Source organism: Bombus vosnesenskii, unplaced genomic scaffold (genome assembly GCF_011952255.1).
Source record: "Bombus vosnesenskii isolate JDL3184/JDL3185 unplaced genomic scaffold, Bvos_JDL3184-5_v1.1 scf7180000013298, whole genome shotgun sequence".
Lineage (NCBI taxonomy): Eukaryota > Metazoa > Arthropoda > Insecta > Hymenoptera > Apidae > Bombus > Bombus vosnesenskii.
In genome coordinates, this window is record NW_022882948.1 from 303,578 (window position 1) to 321,816 (window position 18,239).

General features: G+C 32.7%; 1 protein-coding gene across 7 annotated transcripts; it reads left to right on the top strand.

Annotated features, from left to right (window-relative positions):
* The first annotated feature begins 1,698 nt into the window (after positions 1 to 1,698).
* Positions 1,699 to 14,830, top strand: LOC117233726 (adenylyl cyclase 78C-like). 7 transcript variants are annotated; one of them, XM_033494277.1, is made up of 19 exons: positions 1,699 to 1,920; positions 3,545 to 3,593; positions 5,506 to 5,738; positions 6,248 to 6,405; positions 6,506 to 6,695; positions 7,156 to 7,340; positions 7,501 to 7,699; positions 8,508 to 8,666; positions 9,239 to 9,468; positions 9,680 to 9,816; positions 10,088 to 10,400; positions 10,486 to 10,692; positions 10,855 to 10,952; positions 11,183 to 12,049; positions 12,137 to 12,374; positions 12,444 to 12,570; positions 12,768 to 12,874; positions 13,018 to 13,281; positions 13,354 to 14,830. In XM_033494277.1, exons 2-19 carry the CDS (start codon positions 3,559 to 3,561, stop codon positions 13,564 to 13,566), a joined length of 3,960 nt encoding a protein of 1,319 aa, XP_033350168.1. In that variant the 5' UTR covers positions 1,699 to 1,920; positions 3,545 to 3,558; the 3' UTR covers positions 13,567 to 14,830. The 7 variants fall into 7 exon arrangements, with proteins under 7 accessions (XP_033350168.1, XP_033350169.1, XP_033350164.1 ...); XM_033494278.1 differs by having other exon boundaries at positions 5,512 to 5,738; XM_033494273.1 differs by having other exon boundaries at positions 3,434 to 3,593; positions 13,354 to 13,566.
* The last annotated feature ends 3,409 nt before the right edge of the window (positions 14,831 to 18,239 follow it).

Sequence of the window (18,239 nt, forward strand, 5' to 3'; positions counted from 1 at the left end):
CTATATGTTTTAATTGTTTTTAGTTAACAGAAGAAAGGTAAATTTATTTCTTGTAGTGTATACTACGAATTTATTTTGTCTTAGATAATTATTTCTTTACTTCAGTATTCAGTTAGATTAGATATATATGCGATATATTAGTAAAACATGATATTATATATTTATGCATATATATATACAAATATATATTTGCGAATATTGCTTTATGAAGAATATTTTTGTTTTGTTAATGTAGTAAGATACAATATTATAACTTAATGTTACGTTGCGGTAAAATATTATTTTTGATAATAATAACTTGATGAAAGGTGCCAATAAATACTAACGTTTCCATAAATGTAAGGATTCTTATTTCAAAAACCTCCTGTGTTAATATCAATATAGTATGATATATTAATAATAAATATATTTCAAAATTTGTGTTTTATTTGATGAATATTTAATACGACTACATATATTTAATAATTCCAGAACGTATAAATGGATAAAATGTCTTATTTGTTCTTACATGTGTTGTTACGTTTAGCTTTTATTGATTGCTATGAATAACGTGTACTTGTATAATGAATCGCGTGTGTTAGAAAGCGCACGCGTTATGCCAATAATCATCGATCATTACGCTTATCACGCGTCCATGATTTACGAAAATCAACTTTTGTAATCCTTATGTGACGTAATATGAGTCGTATTTATTTCATATAAATATATAGATATTTTATATATTATTTATATCATATTTTTTATCAACCGTAAAATATTCAATTAATAAATTAATTTTTAAAAACTATTATTAGTTAATAACTAGTATTAGTAATTTTTAATAATTAGTATTAAATTAGTATCTAATTTTTAATTTAATTTATTATGATTATAATTTAAATGATAGTAAGCTATAACTATTTTTATAATGCTAACCTTAGTTAATCCATGAGATTTATCAATTAAAAATTATTTTATAGTGCAATATATATTTATAGTTCAACATCAGATGATTTAATGGATGCATATCTAAATTTATTCTAATTGCACTGTTAGCTTCTATTAAATTCTCAACAAATTTACTTCTTAAAAGTTCTCTGATTTACGATATATTTTGTCTTGAAATTGGAACCCGTTCTAAAAATTGCACTAATTCTTTTTCTAACTTTGTCAGTTATTAATATATCGATAACATTTAATAATTGCACGAGATCAATTAATAGAAATTACTTGACGAATTATATACAATCTTTATATATATATATCTTATTCTTAATAAAATTGTTACAATTTCATAAATAATACATAATGTATCATGAATATACATACGAAATAAATTACATATCTTGGAGAAAATACAAAATATATGCATAATATATAAAATAAATATAAAGGTTAACACTTTTTAAGTTGGTTCCGTTTTATTATCAATCTGATATGTAACATACATAACAAATAGCGTTAATTATAAGTCGATAGAACATAAGTTAGTCAAGTGATTGAGTTATATATTTCGACACGAATATAATATAAATATTATGCTGGGAGATATGTCTTATCCCGATAATAATAAATAATAACAGTAAGTTACCAATTTTCTATAATAATATATATATTCGCATAAACGCTGTATATCGTTTCTATAACACCCCTTCTTTTTTCGTTGTATATTAGAGGGGATGAAGTAAGGTATCTGACGTCAAGAGAGCCATCGCGCGGTGACAAGCTCACGTTACACTCACTCGTTTGAAGATCAGGTACCGACTCGGTGACCGATTTCGCTCGTGGAAGCGCGGGTTTTATCGTTGGCGGATGCCCCCTCGCGATTTTCGACACTCGTCACCAGTTTCGTTCGCGGACGGCAGCCTTGATGCTGGAACGAAGCAATCGTACGGAATTCCTTGCTTGTTCTTCTCAATTGGACTAGACTGGAGCCGACAGGTAGCGTAAAAACATAACTCGAACATTTCGCTCATTGGAATTATATCACTTTTTTTTACCATTTCAGCGTTCTCTCTTCTTAATCGTTTTTTTTTTAAATTACTAACCTCGTCGGTATACGTGAGTTCTTTACTCAAGTACCATAGCATTAAATCGCGAATTTCCTTCGACTCGACGAATTCTTGAGTATATTATTATTTGTTATTATTATTCATAATCCTTGCCTTTTGGCTTAGGATGGCTTCCGGTTTACATTTCCTCTTATTTTCTTTATCTCTTAAATATATTTCGTAAATCTCGAATTCTTGAGTATACACGTATACTCATAATAAATAGATTATCGAGTATATTATTTAAAAATGCTTTTCAGTAATTCTAGGATGCCTGTTCATTGATATTTAGGTATAAAAATAAGCTCGATCGCGTTCCGATGTTATGGTGGAGCATTTTTCACGGAAACCGAGGGGGACTTGCTATAGTACGGTATTTTTATACTTACATTACCGTGCATAAGTATTTGGACACTACCAAATTATCGTAGATATGTAAATTATGCTTCAAATGCTACTCTGATCTAATTTCCACTTTTCATTCTATCTCAATAAAAATAAAACAGCAATAATCGAAGGCGAATGAAAATTAGTTCTGCAGTGCAGTTCTACCTCAGCTAAGTGATTTTAAACGTGTCTTTTCAATCTTGTTTTTTGTCACGTTTTATATAAAAGTTATTTACAAATAAACAATGCTAGATCCGATAAAATAATGATAAATAATAAATCTATTATATAGATTTTATGAAGTGTCAACTATTCATTGTAGATAAATACGAACCTTGAGTAACGTAGCTATATTCTTTGTTCCAGTTTAAATTTAGCAGACCATTTGATCGCAGTTATTGCAAGAAGCGTAAAGTTAACAGTAAGGGAACATTCTGCTATTATAACGTTGAAAATGTAATAAAAATATCGACTCTTTGGTCGGATTGCACCAGCTGTCCAGATATTTATATATGGTAGTGTATACATATGATAACATTATTTTTGACAAACTTTATCGTACAAACGATCGTTCGATTTACAAATTAGAAAAATAACATGCTTTAAGACACAACGAGATAGAAGGGAGAACAGTTGACTCTGTTACACACTGTACACGATACTCAATTAGGATAAAGAATACACGCAATGAGAATAAAACTGAACTGATAGGAAAACGAAAAATTTTGATCGTGCATTCGCGGCGGAGAGTATCTTCTGTTTCCGGCTACGTCTTCCGGAAACCCGTCGGCGCGGTCGTGCTGGGAAATTTGAACGAGGTTTAATACCAAAAAGAAAAAAATGTACCGATGCTCTGCTCAGTAAACAAAAATCGACGAGCAAAGCAAAGATAACGTCTCCACAATAAGTGTTTGCGATTCGATAAGATTGTTCTCCTTGGTCTCTGGTAAAAAAAAAAGTTCTTTGAACCAACGCCGGGCGGGACATTAGAGAAATTGGCTTCCTTTCTTAACAAGTTCTGGTTTAAGGTGTGTGAAAATGCCGGATACTAAGGCAATTGCACAGCTGACAATCACAACGTGAGCGGTTGTTCGTTTCGCGGATCATCCGGGGGATAATGATTACAGAACAGACCTGGAGCATGATGCTGGACAGTGATGTCGCGGGCATCAATGAGTAAGTATTCACCCATGGCAATTTCCATTTTCTTTCTCTTACACGCGACAAAGAAAAGAAAAGAAAAAAAGAAACGAAACTAGAATGAAAAGAAAATATGTACCGTGCAAGAAAGACTTTCAATTGTTTCTTTGTTTAATGCGACACATCATTAACACAATAACACTGTTCGGTAAGTTCCACATTTTGCAGGTGTATCGGCGAGATTTTTTGTGTCTTTTTTCCAATAGTGTAACACACCTTTCGACGTGCTTACACATGCACACATTTGATACTATTTTTCACGAGGACACGATGTTCCTTATTCTTCCTTTTTTTTTGTTTTGATCGCCTGTATGCGGTGGTTTTAATGATACCTGCGATGATGGATCATGATGTACGTGCAAGAATTCACGTGTCTGGATCGATAGTGCTGCGTATTTAAAAATATGTGTGCACTTATTATGATGTATCGTCCATACGTGCTTTGAGGAAACACTATTCTTTGGGTCGTGAGACACGTTTTACGATATATGAATGTTAGTACTAAATATTGTTATGTATAACATCTTCTATGCGAAGATCGTTTCGGAGAGCTTTTTCTGTTTCCACGTATGAAAGAAAAATGATGGGATCAGTTTGGATTTGGTTTTTATACGTATTTTTTTCTTCACTTTATAATTTATGTTTTACACGTGCCACTTATAATTTCAGATCATTTATAGTTCTATTGAAATTTTGAGAATTTGGTAATTATCAGAATAGTTTCATAAAGAAGATTTATTTTCTATTTATAAGGAAAAAGATTCTTATTCTTTCATCTTTTGCTATTATTTACTTAACTAATGGCTGCTATTACTTTTTTAGTTATTTATTTATTGTGCTTTGTTTCCTTTTTAGTTTTGAATTCGAACATGCATGCACGAGATTCCATTATTTATAAGACATGAAGGATGTCTATGTGTGTGAAGGATTAAATTGCACTTTGGATGAATATACATAATTCAAAGCCAGCAACTTTTTGTTATGTACAGAATGTCACAATGAAGAAATGTGAAATTATTTTGAACGAAGCTCATTTCGAAGAGAGAGGTTTACTTCAGATATTAGAGATGTATTCTGTATTTGCGGAATATTTTTCTTTTTTTATCTATCGGTAATATTTTCCAATCATTAACAATAAACTCATTTTTCATTTTGTGAAGGTCCTTTCATAAAATATTGATTTTTAGAGACAAATTGTTTACATATAAAACAACAAGTATTAATACAAAAAGACAATTGATGTATTATATAATGTAAAAATATTGAACATAACATTAATGATCATGTAAAAATATTTGTTAACAACAAAAGTTGTTTACCTACTTATCGTGACCTGCATAAATGTTTTGCAACTACTTTGTTTATACACGGCTCAATATAATTAGGAGATCGTGTACACTTTGTAAAGTATTCGATTTTTTTCATAGCTACGTAAAATATAAATTCGTATACTTGCATATTTATTTTATAGCAATTTGTACAATTTTCGAGGTACGCAAGTAGTATTTTTGTATTATATCTGTAGATGTTTCTCATTAATTTTTTACATTAATTATTATTTATTATATTAAATCCTACATACTTTAACGACGAATTTGATAAATCTTTACCTAAAGTAAATGGAAATTTCTTATGTAAGGAATTTAATAATTTAGAATATAATATTCCATTTATTTTTAATATTTTATCTATTTTCCAAACTTATTTGGAAAAGAGCAGCTTTTAAGAATACGATCTTCTAATTACTTTGTGCAATGTACAAAAATGTATACATACGCAATGTGCATTTGGTATGTATTCGTGTGTCAATTTCCTAGATGTCCTAGATGTTCTCGCAAGTATTGCTCGTCTGAGAAAATTAATTTCAGATACTTTTTAACCTCGATAGGTTGAGTATTTCCCCGAGGAAACAATTATGGATCAAGGCTGTGAAGAAACTAACTTCCGAGAGGCTGGGGAGGGAAGGATTGGCGGCCTGGGAGGACCGGAAATCCAACAACGATCCGGAAGTTCCAGACATCAATGAAACAACCGATCCAACCGAGGATGCGGACATTTCTACCGACCCGGACGTGGCTCTTGCTGATCAGCCTGTTGATGCAGAATCTCAAGCGCAGCGAGGTTCGATTATATTTAATATTAATATAATTAATATAATCGAAGGACTCGTAACGACATCAGCTAATGGTGCATTCTAGTTATCAGAAGCTACACTCACAATATTACGAAATCGATATTATAATATATGATCTACGGTTTCGTGTAACACATGCAATATGTTCATACAAAGTTTCTACGAGTGTTCAAATACTTTCGTGAATCACTGTATGTCTTGATTCAACTTCGTCATTTAATTAGATATAATTCTTTTATGATACACTTAGAAATGCACTCATAGAAACCATGTAATGTGACGAGCATTTTGTTTAAAACGGTTGAAACGGGTTTTTTTATCTCCTGGGAAAAGACAAACATGGACAAAGGAGATATTTCTTAATTTTATTACAAATTTCTCTCGCGTCTTGATCGCCTGGCGAATTATTTAACATGCCACTGTTATTCACACACATGTTATTAATTTATTCTGTGGAATACAGCCTTCGGCTATAAATACGAGTGGATATTTCCAGATGTTTTCAAGAAAGGCGTACTCTATAAGGGAATATTTTGTCCATCGCTTTCGAACAGCTTCCACAGCAAACAGCTCGAGACGTCCTACCTTCATTACTCGAATCGTCAACGGCAGAAATCATTGATCATGCTGAATATCGTCGATCTTAGCTTAAAGGTAAACTGATCCCTAAAGAACGAATAACTTGAATCCTACGAAGTACATTCTGTATTTTGTTTTTTAATTTCTGTCCCATACTATGCACCGGGGATACCAGATTATTCTTATGGCGATATGGCTGTGGGAAAGAGACGAGAACAGCGGCGGCCTGATCGAGTCGTTGTCTTGGGCGATCTGCTGTATGATAGCGAACTTGGTGGTTTGCGTTCTTGGCTGGTGGCGGTGTTTCTCCAATAATTATTTATACTGGGCTTCCATATTCACTTGGTTACTGATCAATTCTCAAGGTGATGACACGTACAAACGTCATGTATAATTTCTATCTTTATCTTTTTTCTTTTCTTCCTTTTCTTTCTGTTCCTGAATAGACACATTCTTTTCATAGTTGGATATAATAGTCGACGTACGTATAGTGTTTCACATTGCAATGTTCTAATATACATATACACATACAAATATACGTACGTGCTCTCTTGGGAAGATTGTATCTTCGTTTACCGAATAGAGTTTTGCTCCACTGGCTCGTGCGTTGGCGGTCCAGCGAATTGCTTGAATGTTCAGCGAACCGTAGAGAGAGAGAGAGAAAGAGAGAGACGGTAGAGCAAACTTATACCTAGGCATGGGTTACTATTGATCGGCGATCCTTTGCGGCTATTTAAGATTAACGAAACGATCGTTATGTTTCCATAAACGGGTCTACAATCGAGAGTGTCTTTATGTTATGTGCACACCCGCTGTCAATTGCAGGTTTTATAGGAGCTGGTCTAGATTTCTCTAGTCAACAACGTCTTATGTGGTACATTTTGTTTGTCGTGTATGCGCCGTATGCCATGCTGCCGTTACCTTTGAGATGGTGTGTCCTTGCCGGTTACGGGACAGCTTTAACTCACATGGTGATGGCGGGAATAACTTTATTACGAGATCCCACATATGTAAGAATCCTTGGTCTACATTTTAGTTTCTACAAGTTAACGCCTCCTACCCATTTCACTTATATAATACTCTTCCGTCAACTTTTTCTTTCTTAGCGCAATCCCAAGTACGCTTCGCAGCTTTCTTTTCGTTAAAGTACGTTTAATTTTGCAATTGCAGCTGCATGATGTCACGTGCATAGTTCGAATGCTAACAACCAACGTCCTTCTTTATCTTGCAATGAATCTAGCTGGCATGTACACTAAGTATTTGACAGACAGAGGACAGAGACAGGCTTTCCTGGAAACGCATAGATCCATGGAAACCCGGCAACGAACTCAAAACGAGAATAATCGACAAGAGAAGTTGCTCCTTTCCGGTGAGACATGCTTTAAATTCGTTAATCAAATTCATGAATGATTCCTAGCGCTGTGGTTTATTTTACAATCGACTTAGTTTACAGCTTTGTTCAGGATTCCATTTAATATTTCGTTCAACAGTTTGGCAAGATTTATTGCAGTTCAAAATGCAATATATGTATCATCCTTTCAGCAATTTTATAATGCGGATTAATCTATTCGTTTACAGGAGTATTATCGAATTAAATAGAATTAGATTGACATTTTGTTGGAAGATCGATATTAAATTGAACTCGTTGTTTCACGATTGTTCACACAATTAACACGAACATGAGTTAGAGAGTGTATATATGTATCATAAATGTATATGGACTGTGTAATTACGTATCGATGCAAAATACGTACGACATGTATTTAAGTATATTTATATATATGTCGAACATGTCAAACGTAGTCTATAAAAACGCATGGGGTTGCGCCGTAGGCATGGGGTTCGTCAGCGCGTGTAACTTGCTCAGCCGAGTGTCAAAAAGGGTCACTAGACACTTTCACCCGATTGCGCCAGATATGTTTTACCGATAGCCTAGCAGTACTTTGCTTTTACGTATTATCGATCTTTCGACGATTATTTGTTTAGGAAGTATAAGTAAAATACAATCAAATAAAATAGAATAAACAATCCCGTCATACTCGTTTGATTAATGGTAGATTATTATATAATTAATCGATGAACGTTTCATTTTGTCTATAGCGTTTTGTATCTTGTCGAGTAAAAATTATGCTTTCTAACATGTAATCACGTTTAATGATTGACGAATTTTATTGTAGTTTTACCAGACTTCGTGGCTAAGGAAATGATCCGTGATATCGCTCGTGAGACTGCACGAGGTGGAACAATCTCTTTTACACCTAATCAATTTCATAGAATATATATCCATCGCTACGAAAATGTGAGCATACTTTTTGCTGACATCAAAGGTTTCACTGGTATGTAATCGCATATTTACGATAGTGAACTGCACTAGTTTACATCTTTATTTAAAAGTTACTTTTGTATAATGTTTACTGTTACAATGGAAAATGGAAATATATGAAAATACAATGGAAAAAGAAATATTAATAATAAGTAACTATTTTTTATTTTTAGGTATACCAAATAAAATTTATTTTCTCGAATGAAACGGTGTGATTGTTTATAAAAGTCTATATTTCTTTCTGTATTAGTATTAATTAATTGTCTCTTGTAGTTTGCAGTTATTTCCGTAATTCATGTGTATTAACATCTTTTCAATCAAACTTTTATCTCTATTATTGCTTCGAAGATATCAAAATGGTAAAAATTTTAAATTACGTTATATATCAACATAAATTTTATTCTTAAACAACATAATTTACATATGTCAATTATTTAAGTGTATTAATTATAATTTTTATTTTGTACATTAATTTCTATTAGCACACACAACGTATATTATAAGATATTAGATATATGTAGTAACTCTTAAAGTAATCTTACAAAGTTTCAAATTTAATCTATGATATTCGTCTTTATCACAAAGCTTTGGCCAGCCAATGTAGTGCTCAAGAGCTCGTTAAAGTGTTAAACGACTTGTTCGCACGTTTCGACAAGCTCTCTGCAGAAAATCATTGCTTACGTATTAAATTACTTGGGGATTGTTATTATTGCGTTTGCGGACTGCCGACTCCTCGAAGCGACCATGCTCATTGCTGCGTCGAAATGGGCTTGCATATGATTAAAGCAATAAGAGATGTGCGGTATACAACAAAGGTAACTAAATTCTGTATAATCTAAAATAATCAAACAATAATTTGAGACATACTATAAGTTAGTAAATTTGAAAGACATAATCTTAACTGTTATAAATGCATATGTGGAATACGCAAATTTCCTTTAAGATCGATTATAAGCTGCGATTTAACGATATAATTGAATTTTGCAATATTTCAAAAATATAAAATAAACATTGTTCTTCATTTAGGTTGACCTAAATATGAGAATAGGAATTCATAGTGGCTCGGTACTGTGTGGCGTACTTGGACTTCGAAAATGGCAATTCGATGTCTGGTCTTACGATGTAACGCTGGCCAATCATCTTGAAAGTGGAGGCATACCAGGGTAAAACTTACTGTGTATCTCTCATTGGATTTAACAAAAGAAGTACACACAAGGAAAACATGATAAGTCTATATTTGTTGCTTTTCTGATTTTTATATCATTTGGAACCTAAAAGAGAGTACTTCAACTCCGATACTCTAAAACTTTAAGTTTCTAACACTCTGAAACTCTGAAACTCCCTTGTGTAATATTTACTGTTGCATAATGAATTGTGCGAGAACGTTATTAAAGCAAGTAGTCGCAGTAATACAAGGAAAACGTAATATTTCAGGAGAGTACATATTTCGGAGGATACTTTGAACTGTTTAAATGACGTGTACGAAGTGGAGCCAGGAAACGGAACCGAGAGGGACAATTACTTAAAAGAGAGAAATGTGGTAACGTACTTAATCAAACAGGTGGAACCTTTGAGATGCAGACGTCGATATTCTTCACGACCTAAGATATGGACCGAGGAGGATGCAAGTAAAAGTAAAAAGAGCTTCAAATTGAACAATCCATTAGCTGCAAACAGTAGCGCTCCGAACTCTTCCACGGACGACGACATTGGAGTGGATTGGACACCGGAAATACCATTCGAAAACGTTAGTATTTAACGACTATTGGAAATTAGTAACGACTTTAAATCGGGAAACTCCTCGAGAATCTAGCGTTAGGTTATTTGTATAGTTGAATACTGCGACGTCAGTCACCAATTTGGAGTCAGAGTACCTCGAGGAAGAGAATGGATCCGCGAAAAGTAACAAGGTTGCGTCTGCTACATCCGCTGAGAAATTGAAGGCGGCAGGCCTTGAAACTGCAAGTAACAAGCGTATGAGGTTGGCGAACATAAATGCTTGGACTTTGCGTTACAATGACGAAAGCCTGGAATCAAAGGTGAGATGGATATTAATACATTCTGCGTGTATAAAGTCACTTTTTAATGAGTTCAATTAAATTTAAAAAAATTGAATTCAATGAAATTCGATTAAACTGAACATTAAATTAATTTCGCTAAATTAGTGATCTTGATGCAGATATTGTTTTATGTGTTCGTAGTTCGGCCAATTGCGCGAGGATATGTTTAAATCCAACATGATTTGTTGCTTCGTCGTGTGGATATTCATCGCAATTTGTCAAGCAGTGATATTGCCAGAGTAAGCGACTGGTTTTTCATGACTATGTTTCAATAATAATCAAATAATAAACAAATTTATGAATGTTAGAAAAACTAATCATAAAAACTTTGAGAATAAAATACTAATTCGGTTGTTATTGTAGAACAAACAATGAGATAAAGATTATAAAATAAATTAGCATAAAAGATTATAAAATAGGATAATTAACAATGTATTAATTTTGAAATTACATCATCTTCTTTCTACAGCTGTATTATTCTTTTGGGTTCGCTGCTATTGACGACGCTCATACTGGTAGCATCTTCAATTCTGGTGATGGCAGAAGAGTTCAAAACATTACCAACATATTTGCAACACGCTTCTTCGATGTTGGTTCACAACAAGCAGCATCGAACGATCTTCATATGTAGCGTAATCAGTCTCATGGCTTTAACGTCTATAGTCGGTGTCCTGGCGTGTCCAACGTCGATTCGACAATATCCTGAAGCTTTGGAACTTCAGCAGCAGCCATTAATGAACCCAACACTGCAACCAGAACGACTAGTAGCACCGACTGCTGGTCTCGACCAGTTCATCTTGACGTTTCTGGAAGCGGCCCTTCGCGATGAGCCTTCAGAAGAGCAGAAAGATGTTTCTTCGAAAGAAAATCAAACTGCACCGCATGGTTCTAATAACGTTGATATGGAACTGACAAGAATCCTCAATGACAGGGCCAGTCTGGTGAAAGGTCGAGGAAGAAAAGAGTTTTTCAGGTTCTATAGATACGAACAACGCCATCGACTCGTGTTTGGAAGGCATTATAGAAGATTTGCTTGTAATCGTAGGGACGAAGACGTCGTTTTGAGGAAAATGTCATCAACACCGGAAACGGAAGTTCAAGCGGAACCTATGTATTCGTTGGATTACGATGATGACGTCGTTTTGGGGACTACCTGTGTACGACCGGAATACATTGTGTTCACATGGATCTTATGCCTGATTGCGTTAGCCTCTGCACTGAAATTGTATTATTTAGTGAAAACGGCATTGGCCACGATCATCGTGTCCGTTTACGCCGTGCTGATTCTCGTAGTCTGCAAGGACTTTTTTTCGATCCCTGACGAGGAGAAGGATGCGTGAGTCGTGCTTGTCGTCCATGAAAATCTAGTTTATTTTAGATCCTTAAAAACATCACGCTGCTAATTATGCTTTTGCGTTTTTAGAGCGACGATACCTCTCTCGGCACAAATGCTCACGTTTATGTTAGTATTCCTGGTAATGGTTACGTATCATGGTAGATTAGTAGAAGTAACGTCCAGATTAGATTTCCTTTGGAAACAACAGGCTGAGAGGGAGCTAAGTGACATGATTGAATCTCGACATAATAACATGCAGTTGTTGAAGAATATCTTACCTGACCACGTAGCCCATCATTTTTTAACACAAGAAAGAGCACCAGAGGTAGAATAATTTATGTTTCCGGCTTCTTGGTGAATTTCATAAATATAATTTCTTTTTTATATTTTGCAGGAATTGTATTCTCAGTCGCGTGACATAGTTGGAGTGATGTTTGCTAGTGTACCGAATTTCACAGAATTCTATTCAGAAGATGTTAATAAAGGAATGGAATGTATACGTTTACTGAATGAAATCATTGGTAAAATTAGACATTTTGTATGTTATTGAATATTATATGCATTCTGTGCATTTTAATATTTTTAAATTTATCATAAACGCACGAACATCGGTACAAATTAGAGTGACAAATATGGCGGATCTGCAGATTTAAAAGTATTTGTTGCTTTTAATATAATTTATAATTCAACGATATAAATTTGAAATATCTTTTTCCAGCTGATTTCGACGAACTTCTAGATGAGAATCGGTTTCATTGCATTGAAAAGATAAAGACAGTCGGAGCAACTTACATGGCAGCTTCTGGTCTCAATCCTTCTCAGAATGTAATTCTATATATTGTTCAAATATCTTTACTCATATTCTGCGACATGCAATAATAAACTATTTCCATTGTATTCGTTCTGAATAACTTAGTTCTTTAAAAACAGTATCCAATATTATTAATTTTTAAATATTTTTCTTTTAGGATAATAACAAGGATAACATGGAGCATTTGTGTAGATTAGTGGATTATGCAGTAGCCATGCGACTTCGTCTTGAGGATGTGAATATACACTCGTTTAATAATTTCGACTTAAGAGTGGGTATCAGCTGCGGCCCATTGGTAGGCGGTGTGATCGGTGCTCGAAAGCCTGTATTCGATATTTGGGGCAACACTGTAAACTTGGCTTCCCGCATGGACTCTACAGGCGTTATGGGGAAAATACAAGTCCCGCAGGATATTGCTAGGGTAATTGTACAGCATGTAAAACGAAAATAATTATTTGCTATGCATACAAATCGTTTATTCAATTTCAAATAGTTTTTGGAATCGAGAGGATATCAAACTCAGAAAAGAGGACTTATTGAAGTTAAAGGGAAAGGGACGATGGAGACGTATTTCGTATTGGGCAAGGGAAGTCTACAACAAGAAGGCACGACTAAGCACACAACAAGATGCCGAAGCCTTGCAGCAGTTGTTTATGGTGTCGTTCAAGCACGTCGCAAGCAAATGCGAGCGCTTAGGAGGACATAAGTATTCTATTCACATCAGCTGTTTTTTGGTTCGTTGGTGCCTATAGTTATGTACAAACGATTCACCTTCGTCAAATTAGCAACTAACTTGTGAGATAAGACTTAAAATGAATGACTACAGTAACTCTTTTATTTTTGAAGACAGAAGAATATTTTTTAGAGATCGTTTAGTTTAGAGGAAAAGATTTCGGTAAATTTATTTTTCTGTGTATTCTTTTGTCATCTTAAAATCACTATCGTTTTATTACATTATTAATAATTGTCTGTTACATTTCTTAAGAGAGCAAATTTTATTATTAAGATCGTGACTGTTCTAATTTTAAATTTGTTTGGTAATCAAATATTTTTTTTTAGATGTTGTATAAAATCTGTTAATCATAGAGTAATTTAATAATGAAATATAATTAACAAAGTGAATAACAAAATAATTTAAATATTCTTGTCTAAAAATATATGTAATATTTCAGTCGAATTAATTAATTAATTACTAATTGAAATATTTTTTTTCCTTCTAAATATAAGAGTTATCAGATAATCCATTTTAAGTGACTCATCGACTATTAGAGCTCAAAGGACGACGAACACCTGTAGTTAACATACTACCCAATACACTTTCTTTTTTTGTCGAAGTGTTGGATAACATGTTAATTAACGTGTTTTGATAATATTTATTATTATTGACCAGTGTAAATTGTAAATTAATTTCGTTTTGTATTTATAATTGTTAACTTTTCTTTGACTCACTTCTTTCTTCTAACAACTCTATAGAAACATAATTTTTACTTCCATTCCATTATTTAAGAATACTTTATGAGTGTAACGATATTATTTATAAAAGATTATAAAGTAGTCTGTGATCCATTTTATTTTATAAATGGATATATTTCAACAAGTATTTTGAATTAAATATATAAATACTAAAACGAGGAACATTAATATTTAAGCAAAGTCAGTGATTGAAAGCATCAAGGACATTTCAGGAATTTTATGTTCTTCTCATAGTAAAATTCATTAGAAGTTTATATGATTTTCGTTTTTTTGAAGAAATCTTAATAACAATATTCTTGTAACAATAAGAGGAATCTTGGGGAAATATGAGTGTCTTTGAAGTATCCTTGAAGCTAAAACCTCCTCGACTTCTTGCTTTAAAATTTTAACAAATTTCACTATCTTTCTCACTGTTACAGTGATTGTGTTTTTAATTCATTGTACTTTTCATTATGTATCTATTTATACTAGATTAAAATGGACCATTTTATAGAGGATTAAGTTATTTTTCTTAGCTACGAATATAATCACATAAATGTGGCTCTTGTTTCCAGAGAACTGAAATTCTAATGCATCTCTTGCATAGGTGAAAAATAGACTTGGCTGTAGAATCAGTCAACACCAAAAATAGTACCTATCTAAGTGCATTAAGTTTAAAATTTTATATGCTGCTATATGTAGAAATCTTACGATAGACCAGTTTTACGTATTAATGAATTCTTGTACATTCTCCATTTTTTCTGCTTCTATTATATTTCTGTTCTGTATTTACTATAATGAAACAAATTCCAATATCTGTAAATATTAATCCAACGTGTAAAGTAAATAACAACAAATCTGGAAATATATGCAATGATATATAAAAAATATAAACTAAATTATGGAATGACATTGTTGACACAGTAATAAATAAGTTAATAGTTAACAAGACTAAAACAATCAATTCAAACATGTTACACATATCTGTTCTACTTTATAATGAACATGACCAGGAATTGTCACGTTTTTGTTAAAGTCCATTGAGTGTGTTTTGAGTCTTGCATGTAGGAAATAAAAAAATCTCGTATAGCAACCACTTCTTTTTTTGGGAAAAGTCAATTTAATAATAATTGCAGGGCAGCAGCGTTCGTGTTGATAATCATAATGTACAGCACAGTCGAGCTCTGTGTAACTGTATATTACATTATTATGGTAAACACAATATATTTTAATTAACCGTAATAATAATTCATGATAATAATAGTTGTAATGATAATAATAAGGCTAGCTACAGCATGATCTCCCGCATAAAGAGATCACCCGATCCAACTGTACACTTTTACAACGTACTTCATAATAATAATCTAATTACATTAATTATAATTAGGTAATTATTACAATTTCAACCTAATTAAAAGAATGTTTTGCGACACGTAGGAGGGACCGCACGTCTTGAATTTTCGAGAAATTAATGCAAGAGTCTCTATCGTTCATGTTGCCCCGTTTCTTTTCTTCACGATAATTGTACACGCTATTTCGCGTCACAAATTTGGAAAATCATCTGTGTACATTGATTTCTCGAAAACGAAGGTATCATTTTTTTCTTTTAAAAAGTTCTTTTCCATTCTTTTTTTTTCATTTTCTCTCTTTTTCAAGTATAAAGGCACTGTACACGTAAACATACAATATACTATAGAAGAGCGCTATAGGCGGTCCAGATGGGTACTATTTTTTAAACAGTTAAAACGTGCCCGTTTAAAAATATCGATACGATCTTCTTTCATTTCTTTCTTGTTTGTTCCTTTTATTTCCTTTTTTTCTGTTTTATTCTTCTCATTGTTACGATGCTACGCACTTAAAATAGGGAGCGGTTTCCTTCGATTCTAGCTGCATTGGTCAACGCTATATCTTCTTCGACGCTATATATCTTAAACATTAAGGAAAAATATAGATGACTATTATATCAGAATGTGCAGAACTCACGGTAACTATTTGGGAGGAAATAATTGGTCAATGCGATCAGAAGTTAAGAAAACGCTCCGGTTTAAAGGTGGGATTTGTTTATCACAATTTGGCAGTGAACGTTCTCACGTTTAAAATACAGTTTTACAAGTTTTTAAGCTACGTGAATCGTTATCATCATCCTCACCCTCTTCTTTTCTTTCCTTTTTTCTTTCTTTCTTTCTTTCTGCTATGGTTTGCTACTTTTCACTTTACAGACATTACAGAATTCGAAAATATTACTTTTTCCCCGCTATTGTTCAGAAAAAATAAATCTTCTTTTTTATGCCTGTTCGTTAACATTCCAACCATTCCGTAAGCATAGAACTCAAACTCTTCGTACACTGTTTAGCGAAAATATGTTTCAATATGTGTGCTCCTTAATTTTCTGGCTTGTCTTCTTCCATTTTCCTCTGCTTTTCGAAGTACGCAATTTTATATGTGCGTCACTTTTCTGCATTTCAAGTAATTGTTCAAGATAACGAATTCAAGGGGATCTCTCGATTACTTCTGCTCCTGATAATTATATATGGCGTTTGTGCGCAATACTAAATTGCATAATATTTTTCTAAAAAATCACCAATGTCACGATTACTCCTCGAGTAGTCAGTATCAAAATACGAGACTTTGAAAAATCTGCAATAAGTGCAGGATAAACAATTAAGTGATCATTACAAGAATGTACTTAATATACAATTCTGCCCTCATATTTTTCTACTGTCCTCCGTTTTAAAAAAAAATCAGATATTTACAATTACTTACAATTCCATTAAATGATAAGTTAATACAACTACTGCTCGAGTTCTTTCTGGCTTTCCCTCTCAGATTTAATTCATAATTCATTAGACAGATGTATCGATACACCATTTAAATTTGATTAAACAGAAAAGAAACTATTTAGTATGTCAAGATGTATATATATACTGACTAGTGAATGTAAACTTTCTAAGAACCAATTAAATTACAACTAAAACAAAAATGGTATTTGAAAGCTTACATTAACTGGTCAACTATTTCAAGTAATACGCTTTATCGGATCTAATATTTCTTTGTATTTCTTTTCCCTAACTTAAGATATGACATTCTTGCAGGTTGTCATAAAAATCTAGTACATTAAAAAAATGAATTTTCTTTTTTAGATAAATAACATCTAGCCTTCCTTATCATGTGATGTTTAAAGTAACGATATATTTTAAATTAGTATTATTGCAATTCTAATAATAAAGTGCTACTAGAAGTAATACTGCCAATTGTTCAAAGTTGTTATACCAGATTTTCAAATCATCCTGCATAATTCCAGTATACATTTACGAAATATCCAAAAGGGAAAATTGAAGAGAAACCCATCTAAAGAAAAAGATTTTTTCTTATTTCGATCACGTGCCTTTTACGTTCAAAGACATTTACTGCCGTCAAGGTTTACCAATGTTTAGCCACAATTTTCCGCTTTTATCCTTTACAAATTATTTCATTTGAATTTCATAAAATTACTTTCCACTCCATTACAAGTATTTCATTTGCAGGTAAAAAGATACACGTGTGATTGCTAAGAAAAGTACACTTTTCTCAATGTCTTAAGTCATGTTGTGTATGCAGTTTACCTACGAACGAAACTTCATGCTATTCGAAGGATCTAAAACTTTCTAAAATATTAAAGTAACTGCTAACAAACTTGAGCTGCCAGTGCTGTGAACCATTTGTAACGAAACCATCGTTAAACAACACAATCTCAATACATATCGTTGATAAAATTTTAACATATATATATATATATATGTTATATATATATATATATATATATATATACTTAAGTATAATCGATATATATATACATATGGATATATATAAATACATATACTTAAGTACAATATATATATATATATATATATATATATATATATTCAATACATTTCATTATTACAAACT

What these genes read in the sequence shown, in the direction of transcription:
- LOC117233726 (XM_033494273.1), top strand. Translation starts at nt 3,535, where the DNA reads ATGATTACAGAACAGACCTGGAGCATGATGCTGGACAGTGATGTCGCG. An exon ending in TGACATCAAAGGTTTCACTG is followed by an intron (nt 8,667 to 9,238) that starts GTATGTAATCGC and finishes TTTATCACAAAG; the next exon opens with CTTTGGCCAGCCAATGTAGT. An exon ending in ATGTGCGGTATACAACAAAG is followed by an intron (nt 9,469 to 9,679) that starts GTAACTAAATTC and finishes TTCTTCATTTAG; the next exon opens with GTTGACCTAAATATGAGAAT.